Source organism: Phanerochaete carnosa (assembly GCF_000300595.1).
Source record: "Phanerochaete carnosa HHB-10118-sp unplaced genomic scaffold PHACAscaffold_75, whole genome shotgun sequence".
Classification (NCBI taxonomy): domain Eukaryota; kingdom Fungi; phylum Basidiomycota; class Agaricomycetes; order Polyporales; family Phanerochaetaceae; genus Phanerochaete; species Phanerochaete carnosa.
This window is the reverse complement of record NW_006767702.1, coordinates 1-9,092: the sequence shown is the minus strand read 5'-3', so window position 1 is coordinate 9,092 and position 9,092 is coordinate 1. Positions and strand designations below refer to the sequence as shown.

General features: G+C 53.1%; 4 protein-coding genes across 4 annotated transcripts; 2 read left to right on the top strand and 2 right to left on the bottom strand.

Annotated features, from left to right (window-relative positions):
- Positions 1 to 362: 362 nt before the first annotated feature.
- PHACADRAFT_265825 (uncharacterized protein) lies at positions 363 to 2,675 on the bottom strand. The gene is made up of 6 exons (XM_007402268.1): positions 2,580 to 2,675; positions 2,472 to 2,521; positions 2,284 to 2,422; positions 2,023 to 2,220; positions 891 to 1,960; positions 363 to 836 (listed from the first exon to the last, which is right to left on the bottom strand). Exons 1-6 carry the CDS (start codon positions 2,630 to 2,632, stop codon positions 505 to 507), a joined length of 1,842 nt encoding a protein of 613 aa, XP_007402330.1. The 5' UTR covers positions 2,633 to 2,675; the 3' UTR covers positions 363 to 504.
- A 386-nt stretch (positions 2,676 to 3,061) lies between these two features.
- Positions 3,062 to 3,798, top strand: PHACADRAFT_265824 (uncharacterized protein). The gene has a single exon (XM_007402267.1). The coding sequence runs from the start codon at positions 3,198 to 3,200 to the stop codon at positions 3,792 to 3,794; it is 597 nt and encodes a 198-aa protein (XP_007402329.1). The 5' UTR covers positions 3,062 to 3,197; the 3' UTR covers positions 3,795 to 3,798.
- Positions 3,799 to 3,919: 121 nt separating this feature from the next.
- Positions 3,920 to 5,628, bottom strand: PHACADRAFT_33618 (uncharacterized protein; the record flags this gene model as incomplete). Its single annotated transcript, XM_007402266.1, has 5 exons — positions 3,920 to 4,232; positions 4,288 to 4,495; positions 4,550 to 5,287; positions 5,342 to 5,555; positions 5,617 to 5,628. The coding sequence occupies 5 exons, from the start codon at positions 5,626 to 5,628 to the stop codon at positions 3,920 to 3,922; spliced, it is 1,485 nt and encodes a 494-aa protein (XP_007402328.1).
- PHACADRAFT_154682 (uncharacterized protein) lies at positions 5,597 to 7,792 on the top strand. The gene is made up of 6 exons (XM_007402265.1): positions 5,597 to 5,954; positions 6,020 to 6,368; positions 6,418 to 6,655; positions 6,705 to 6,835; positions 6,886 to 7,337; positions 7,395 to 7,792. Exons 1-6 carry the CDS (start codon positions 5,880 to 5,882, stop codon positions 7,554 to 7,556), a joined length of 1,407 nt encoding a protein of 468 aa, XP_007402327.1. The 5' UTR covers positions 5,597 to 5,879; the 3' UTR covers positions 7,557 to 7,792.
- The last annotated feature ends 1,300 nt before the right edge of the window (positions 7,793 to 9,092 follow it).

Here is a 9,092-nt window from a genome sequence, read left to right as displayed (position 1 = left end):
CATGCACCAGTATGCGTCTGCAGGCGCGCGAGAATGATTCCTCAGCCTTCACCAGACGAACGGTGAATGTTCGCACGGAGATGGACATGAGGATCTGGGCACCTAGGCAACTAGAGAATTGTTTCGGTCAGAGCGCAACACGCATTATTTATGGCTTGACTATACTTTGATACGAAGTGTAGAAAGCCGCTAATGAGCTTCAAGCTAGATATGCTTGTTTGCGGCCAATATTTGTTTAGCGTCGGGAGTCCGAGACTCGAGTCTCAGAGACTTCAAAAACCATGGGCGCCTATGCTGTTGGTTTACATAGTGTGCCCCAGCGGGAGTTAAATGCAATCACACCGCCCTGGTCATCCCATACTGGTTTTTTCATCCGTCTGATTCATGTGTTACAATTCGTACAGGGAATAAAGAATGTTTCAAGCCGAATCAAAGACAACAGCACAACAAGAGACGAAGAGCGAGCAAGGGACTACAACAATGCAACACAACACGGTCAGCATTCTACCGGGAGATACCGGCAGTCGCTTTTTGGAGAGCACGCTTGATGCCCAGCTGCGCCTTCCTGAGCTCATCAGAGCTCGAGTCCTCGATCTCAAGCTTCTCGAGAGCACGGGCGAGTTCAGCCTCAACCTGGGCCTTGGCACCACGCCTGAGCTTCATGGAGAGCTCAGGGCTGGTGATGGTGTTCTCGACCTGGTGAATGTAGGCCTCGAGGTCAGACTTCGCCTCGTGGCGAGCGGAGAAATCCTTGTCGGCCTGCTTGAACTGCTCAGCATCCTTGATCATCTGCTCAATCTCTGCGGACGAAAGACGGCCGACAGAGTTGGTGATGCCTGATGCAGGAAGAGTTAGTATCTCGCCTCAGTGCCTCTATACGCGAAACTTACTGATCTGAGCCTTGCGGCCAGAGGCACGGTCCTGAGCGGTGACCTTGAGGAGACCGTTGGCATCGACCTCGAAGGTAGTAGCAAGCTCGGCTTGACCACGGGGCATGGGGGGAATGCCCGTGAGCTCGAACTCGCCAAGGAGACGATTATCACGGCACTGGGTGCGCTCACCCTCGTAGACGGGGAAGGTAACAGTCGTCTGGTTGTCCTCGACAGTGGTGAAGACACGAGACTTGTTGGTGGGAATGGGGGTATTACGGGGAACGACGACACCGAAGATGTCACCCTGCATGGCGACACCAAGGGAAAGGGGAGCGACATCAAGAAGGAGGAGGTCGGCGGTCTTGTCAGAGGTCTGACCAGTGAGCACGGCAGCCTGGACGGCAGCACCGTAAGCAACAGCCTCATCCGGATTGATAGACTTGTTGAGCTGGCGTCCACCAAAATACTCCGAGACAAGCGACTGGATCTTTGGGATACGAGTCGAACCACCAACAAGGACGATGTCGTCGACCTTGTCGCGCGCCATCTTAGCATCCTTCAGGACTCGCTCAACAGGGTCGACGGTGGACTTGAAGAGAGTGGCATTGATCTCCTCGAAACGAGCACGAGTTATGTTTGCAGAGAAGTCTTCACCTTGGAAGAGTGAGTCAACCTCAACGGTAGTCTGAGTGACGCTGGACAGGGTGCGCTTGGCACGCTCGCAGGCGGAGCGAAGACGACGGATGGCACGGGGATCCTCAGAGATATCGTGACTAGTCTTCTTGTGGAATTCTTTCTTGAAGTGCTCAAGAAGGTTGTTGTCGAAGTCCTCACCACCCAAGTGAGTATCACCAGCGGTAGCCTTGACGGCGAAAACACCACCAGTGATACTGAGGAGGGAGACATCGAAGGTACCACCACCAAGATCGAAGATTAGGACATGCTTCTCCTGGGCCGACTTCTGGTCAAGACCGTAAGCAATAGCAGCCGCAGTGGGCTCGTTGATGATACGGAGGACCTCGAGGCCGGAAATGGCACCTGCGTCCTTCGTGGCAAGACGCTGCGAGTCATTGAAGTAGGCAGGAACACTGGCAGACATAGTGTCCTTAGGCATTGAACTGGTTTTTTAGGCATAAGTAGAGGTACTTACGTGACTACAGCCTTCTTAACCTCCTTGCCCAACTTCGCCTCAGAAATTTCCTTCATTTTCGTGAGGACCATGGAAGAGATTTCCTGAGGAGAAAAGGACTTCTCCTCACCAAGGTACTGAACCTTGATGAGCGGAGCACCATCCTTCTCGACAACCTCGAAGGGCCAATGAGTCATGTCCTTCTTGACGTCCGGGTCGCTGTGGAATAGAAAAACGCCATTCAAAACCGCGCAAAAGCAGACTAAATATCGCGCTACGCACTCGTAACGACGACCAATGAGACGCTTAGCGTCGAAGACCGTGTTGCGGGGGTTCATGGCGGCCTGATTCTTAGCGGCATCACCAATGAGGCGCTCCTCAGAGGAGAAAGCGACGTAGGAGGGCGTTGTCCGATTACCCTCTGCAAAAAATGAATCCCCCAGTCATTCTATACACTCTAAAGCACTTACGGTCATTGGCAATGATCTCGACACGGTCGTTTTGCCAGACACCGACACACCTGCAATCCAAAAGCTCAGTACGACTGTAAAAGCGTCCCCCTGTCCCAGGAAACTCACGAGTAGGTGGTTCCAAGGTCGATACCAACAGCGCCTTCGAACGCGTCCTCCATTTTTAGGAAAAGAAAGAGAGAGTGAAGAGAGGAAAAGAAGAGGCGAAGTGGTGGGCGATGGGCAAGCTGCACGAAAAACTTAAAAATCGATCAACGCTGCTGAGGTAAGCGGAAAGTCACGCCTAGACGCCGGCGCCTACCACTTAGAATCCTCACGCTTCCGCCATGTCAGGCCAGGTTGTGAGAACCTGGCTCGCGGCCACTGCAAGATGTTCGCGGCGACCGCAACGCTCTGTAGCCCGCGTCGGTGGCGTACGACATTATCTCAAAGCCACGGGCGAGGAGAAACCTCCCGAGACGCAAGCTGAATGGCTTAGGCTGCAACTCAACCGCCAGGATATCAAAAATCTTGGTATGTCACAACGCTCGAGGGTTCAACTGCTCCGGATCGTCTGAGTCGAACTCGCTACTTTCAGTTGAAAATTTTGGTAGCCATAGCTCCACTCAGACGCGAGAGAACACGTTCCAACCCCACCATTCTCTCCACCGACCTCCGCCGCCGTCACAAACCACGCTGTCTGCGCTCGTCGCTGCCGGAGCACATCTCGGACACTCAAAATCTCTCATGAATCCGAACTTTGTTTCATACGCTTACGGCGAGCGGGCGGGCATCACCATCATCGACCTGGACCATACATTACCACTGCTCCGCCGCGCAGCGAAGGTTGTCCGTGGTGTCGCAGCCAGGAATGGGATGGTTGTCTTCATTGGTACACGTCCCGACCTTCGCGTCGTCGTTCGCAAAGCTGCCGAACGCCTGGGAAGCCAGGGTTACCACGTCGGCGAACGTTGGCTGCCAGGAACACTGACCAACAGGACTGAGGTCTTCGGCATCGAGGCCCGCCGGACAAAGCGCCTCGTCCCTGACTTGGCCATCATCCTCAACCCCATTTCAAACTATAATGCGATACGAGAATGCGCAATGGAACACATCCCGACCATTGGCATCATTGACTCGAACGTTGACCCGCGTTTGGTCATGTACCCAATACCTGCTAACGACGAGAGCACCCGGACAGCCGAACTCATTGCCGGAGTCCTCAGCGTAGCTGGTCGGGAAGGTGTCGCTTTGGCGGAAGCCGAAGCCATGAGGCGGAAACAGAGGGACATCATGATGAAGAGAACACTTCTCAAGCAGACGGGGAAGGTAGATACTGCATAGTCATGGTATGGTAGTAGGATCCTCCAACTTAATTCTACTGCTCGCCGTTTGAGGCGTTTTGAATGTCATACCAGTACTCTGTGGCATCCATTAGTATACTCCCTACGGTCAAGTGGAGTATAGTACTAACTCTCTGCCTGCTCGATGGCCCTGAGGTTGCCCTGGAGCTTGTTAACTGTCTCGATGTATTCGTCCTCCTCGATGCTGTCAAACACGATACCTCCACCCGCCTGCAAGTAAGCGGTGCCATTCTTGAACACCGTGGTACGTATGGCTATGCACACATCCATCTCGTCTTCTGCGAAGTCGAAACGACCGACAGCGCCGGCATATACACCCCGGCGATCCTGTTCGAGCTCATAGACAATCTCGATAGCCTTGATTTTCGGCGCGCCAGATACAGTACCGGCAGGGAATATTGATCGGAAAGCATCAAATCTACGAAGTCCAGGTAAGCGAATAGCTTACTTTCATTCAATGAGAGAATGCGCACCTCGTCTTGCCCTCGCGAAGGAGACCAGATACTTGAGACGTGAGATGGATGACATGGCTAAAGCGCTCTAGGCGCATCAGGTGGTCTACCTTGACTGTCTTCGGTTGGCAGACCCTGTTGACATCGTTCCGAGCCAGATCCACGAGCATAATATGCTCTGCACGATCCTTCTCAGAGTTCAGAAGCTCTTGACCAAGCCTCTCGTCCTCTGCGCGGCGATTTCAACACATAGCCTCGGTATGATGGAAGCTCAAATACATACCTTCTGGAGTCTTCCCACGCTTGACAGTCCCCGCAATGGCGTGGTTGAACACTTTGTTCTTCTCCACCTTGCAAAGTGTCTCCGGACTTGCACCTACTATTTTGAGGCCTCCACAGTCCAAGTAGAACATGTATGGACTTGGATTGACTCTCCGGAGATGACGATAGACGTTGAATGGATGAAGAGAAGTTGGGCGTGTTAGTCGCTGCGATGGGACAGCCTGAATGATATCTCCTGCGACAATATGTTCCTTCAGCTTGGTCACAAAACCTTCGTAACCCTCCTTGCCGACGTTTGACACGGCCTCAGTGCCAATGGTGGTGATGGGTGGCTGTGGGATCTCCGGAGTAATGGGTTCCAGGATGAGCTTGGCCAGCCTTCGCGCCTTCGACACCGCAGTTTCGTACATGAAAGGCAGGTTATTAGATGACATGCCGTCAGGGAAGAATATGTGGGAGACAGCCTTGACGGTCTGGAATAGGTGGTCGTAAATGACTATAGTGTCGGCGAGCATGAAAACGGACTCTGGGAGACCGAGAGTGTCCTTCGTTGCACGTGTAGTCTTCGGCTCGAAGTGCTGAATACAATCATACGCGACATAGCCGATGGCGCCGCCAGTGAACGTCGGAACCTCCGGCAGCTTAACATACCTGTGTTGTGCCAGCTCCTGCTGCAGAGGGCCAGTAGGATCACCCTTGATGAGCTCGTTCGGACCTGTCTTGATGACCTTAAATGGGTCTGCATGCAGCTTGCATCAGAGCATGCACTGCATGAGATGAACTTCCTGCTTACCTGCGCCGACGAAGCTATATCGCGCCAGGTTCTCTCCATTCACGACAGACTCGAGCAGGAAACTGTATTCGGATTCCTTAGATATGCGCAAGTAGGCCGTGCATGGCGTGAGGAGGTCGCCGGGTAGCTCAACGAACACGGGGACACAATTCCCTCGCTTTTCCTTGAGAATCAGCTGCTCGACTAGCGAGAGTGGTGGATATGCTGGGAGCCTCTAGAGGAGTATGTAAGAGTCAGCTTTTGTTTCGTAGTATGCTGGCATAAACAGGGCTCACCTCAACGTCCATGGCAGTTGTGGTATAAGATCTGGGTCGAATGACCCGCGCACGAACTTGACTCCCGCTATATTGTCGGCACTTCTATATCCTCCTCGCCGCCTGCCGACACACCGAAATCTGTTGTGGCATCTTCTTGTGGCGGTGCAATTTTCGAATCCTTGATCGTTTTTGCTATTTGGGCCGTTGTTGTCTGTCGCGACAACATCTGAAAACACCGTTCAGCTGCAGCCATTCCCCGACATCTCGGCCACCAAGTCATCATGATAACACCACGCTTTTCGTGCTCACAGACAGAGAAATCTGTCACAGTGTCGGTGTACTGCCCTTCTGTTCGTGTGAGTATGGAGTTTTCATCTTCATTCCTGCAAGGCCGGAGCTGATATTGTTGGCTCGGAAGTAGGCATCCGACGTCGAGATAAACGTGGATGATACACTGTTCACCTTGCACATAACCCCTTATTATCTGCGCCTTAACTTCCCCCACGCGCTGCAAGAAGATGATGAAGCCTCGGCACAGTACGATCCGGGTTCGGGCTTTCTAGATGTCATCTTGACGAAGGCCTTGCCCGGACAGCATTTCGAGGACCTGGATCTCCTTGCAAAACTGCTTGCGCCTCGACTGGCAGAACAACCGTCTCAAGGCCCATTGATAGAGGTGTTAGGCACCCAAAATGCTGTAGAACCGGCAGAAGACGACTTGGTCACCCGGACGGAGGGTCTCAGCCTGGAACAACAGGAAATATTGGAAGGTACGTTACTCTTATCTAAAGCGTCGCCGTTTAGGCTGACAAACCCTAGCTGCTGCGAATGATTGGCAGCTAAGACAAGATGTCTCCGAGCCTCTCGACACATTCAAAATAACGCCTCAGGAGCGCTATGGCTTCTTGGACATGTACACAGGGTATTTTCAGCATATAGAGCACACGCCAAACGAGATTAACGAGCTCGGCGCGGAGGTAGAGACGTGCCCTCCGACTGAGCGGAGAAAAAGGCGGCAGCAACACGAAGAGGAAAGATGGGACGAAGAGCATTATATGTGAATCTCTACTCGAATACTCTACAAGTAGTGTACTAATACTCCATAGGGCTGATTTTGCGGACGATGAGTACATCCAGGAGCTTGTTCGCTGGACGCATCCACATGCTGTGCCCGTCGCTGACTTCCAGTACACGGAAGCAGAGAACATGAAAATGCTGCAGCTGCCGCGAAAAGAATGTGCGGATTCAGACTATTCTGGTGCAGACTCGTTGCTGACTATTTCAAAGACCTTGCTACGCCATACCAGACACATCAGCTCTACTTGACACTGCTCACACTCCTGTTCGCGTACGCTTACGAGTCGCGGACCACTCAGCTCGACCCAACCCCAGAGAGCGGCTGGACTATCAGCTCTCTCGTACCTGCATTTTCGGCTTTGGACCCCCCGCCCTACTCGCCGACGTCACATCTCAGCCCAGAGACATTTGACCTCTCCGAAATGGCAGCGACGTTCACCGTGTCTTATCGGCGGTCGCTGACCTTCCCGCTCTTCCGGTCGTGGGTCCTCGCAGAGCGGTGTCGCGCAGACGTCGCCGCTTTCCTACGCGCCGGGAGACGATCGGTCGTCCGGTGCTTGTTGGAGATAAAGGATATTCTCGACCACCACGAGGTGTACTACGTCTACAGCAAAATCTGGGTCGACGATTTTTGCGTGTGGGTCCAGTCTGCAAGGTACGCCGTCATTATTCTTGCGCCTTTCCTGTGCTAACATCACCGTAGAGATGAAGTTTTGCAGCAGCTGGCAGACTCTGTGGCGTCGCTCAAGATGGAGAAGAGCTACATCGACTGGAACCTAGAGGAGCTGGAGAGGCTGACACAGGAGGACCTGGAGCGATCAACCGACAGCGACGACGAATCAGAAGACGAGGTAGAACGCATGTTGCCGGCTCCTCTCTGACCTTCGGACATAGTGCGTAACTTCACTTGCTGTGATACGTGCGGCCATTTCGAGGTTCGAAAATGCCACGATTTGTGCATTAGCTTGTCGCCGCGGTGACCAGTTTGATTCCAAAGGCGGAGATGGTACGACAGAGTGTATTGTCACTAGGCTGGCATCCGGGCCTTCTATTCGCATCCAATACTACCGTAGAATTGAAATCGGTGTCTGAACCTTTGGGCAATAAACGTATTTTGGCCCGCACGTATGCGATTATTTCGAAATGTCTGTGGGACTAGCCTGCGGTGATGAGATTGTGTGCCCATACACGTTGGAAGGCTGGGTACTTGTGTTCATAACTAGCCACGAAGCATATGCGTGGAACGGTCGAGGATTGCAGCGTGGGTGTAACGAGCAAATTCGCGGCGAAATGCTAAAAGTTTGGCTTGGTCATGCGAGCGAACGAGATTGTGGTATCACAGTGCAATTGAGACGAACACTGGGCGAGCTTTCCAGAGCTCGAACTCACAGATAGCGACTCTAGATGTAAAGAAGCAGAAGCCGCTCGTGCAGCATTGGAGAGTTTGCTACTGACCGACCAACGGCGAAACAATATGACCAAGAACGTCTTAGGAGCGCATAGAGACTCAAGGAAGACACTTGTGCTGCCACCATACCCCACGGTACTTCGGGCCCACCGTATTCACAACGGTCTTTCGACGGTCTTTCTGCTTAAATCTCGTCCTATGAATCCGGATCCGGAGCACCAAGAAATGGAGCGAATTATATGGCTACCGAAGCTATACAATCATGCGCCTGACCGCGCGAAGCTGAGCGAAGAAGCTATCCCTGCCTTCTCACCACTAGCGGGAGGAGTGGCCTGCTAAAATCGGGCGATGCGGGAGGCTGGGATGAAAAGTGATCTGCAAGGCTCTGCTGAGTCGAACTGTGTCGCAGCCAATAGAGACGCTAGACTACCGAAGCTCGCCAGATCCTCAAGTGAACGGAAGTGAGAGTCGAAGGAATAGATCGCGACTGGAGTGGTATTTCATCCCACCACATACATCTCAGGACTTTGGCCGCTCTTAGAAGGGGATATCTGAGACCGCGGGCGGTTGCCTTGTGCGTCCCCGTCGGCCAGTGCGCGACAAGATCGTCTCGCTATGTTCTGGACCGATGGCTAGGCTGTCTTGTTTGTCATCTGAGGTGGGCAAAGGAAGCGTCGGCAGGTGCTGTCAATGCATGGCAACTGAACGCAGAAGTACTGCCTGCGACCGGGCGACAGATCCTTCTGCTCACATCGAGACGGTCGGGTCGACGATTGGATGGTCCCCAGCCTCGTGTGACAGCGGGTGAAATTCTGGCAGATGTAGAACATCAAGTCTTCAAGCGTGACCGGGCTGTATGAAATTGGATGCTCACCGCGAATCTAGACTACACAACGGACTTCATGTGGATCGCGTTATTGGTACCGCGTATCCCACTGGCATACGGGCTCTACTCGGCGAGGGCACAGCTGTAAATGGGCCCTCAGCTTCACCCTGCAATATGGACAAG

What these genes read in the sequence shown, in the direction of transcription:
- PHACADRAFT_154682 (XM_007402265.1), top strand. Translation starts at nt 5,880, where the DNA reads ATGATAACACCACGCTTTTCGTGCTCACAGACAGAGAAATCTGTCACA. An exon ending in TGTACTGCCCTTCTGTTCGT is followed by an intron (nt 5,955 to 6,019) that starts GTGAGTATGGAG and finishes GCTCGGAAGTAG; the next exon opens with GCATCCGACGTCGAGATAAA. An exon ending in TGGGACGAAGAGCATTATAT is followed by an intron (nt 6,656 to 6,704) that starts GTGAATCTCTAC and finishes AATACTCCATAG; the next exon opens with GGCTGATTTTGCGGACGATG.
- PHACADRAFT_265825 (XM_007402268.1), bottom strand. Translation starts at nt 2,632, where the DNA reads ATGGAGGACGCGTTCGAAGGCGCTGTTGGTATCGACCTTGGAACCACC. An exon ending in GACCTTGGAACCACCTACTC is followed by an intron (nt 2,522 to 2,579) that starts GTGAGTTTCCTG and finishes TTTGGATTGCAG; the next exon opens with GTGTGTCGGTGTCTGGCAAA. An exon ending in CTCATTGGTCGTCGTTACGA is followed by an intron (nt 2,221 to 2,283) that starts GTGCGTAGCGCG and finishes TCTATTCCACAG; the next exon opens with CGACCCGGACGTCAAGAAGG.
- PHACADRAFT_265824 (XM_007402267.1), top strand. Translation starts at nt 3,198, where the DNA reads ATGAATCCGAACTTTGTTTCATACGCTTACGGCGAGCGGGCGGGCATC.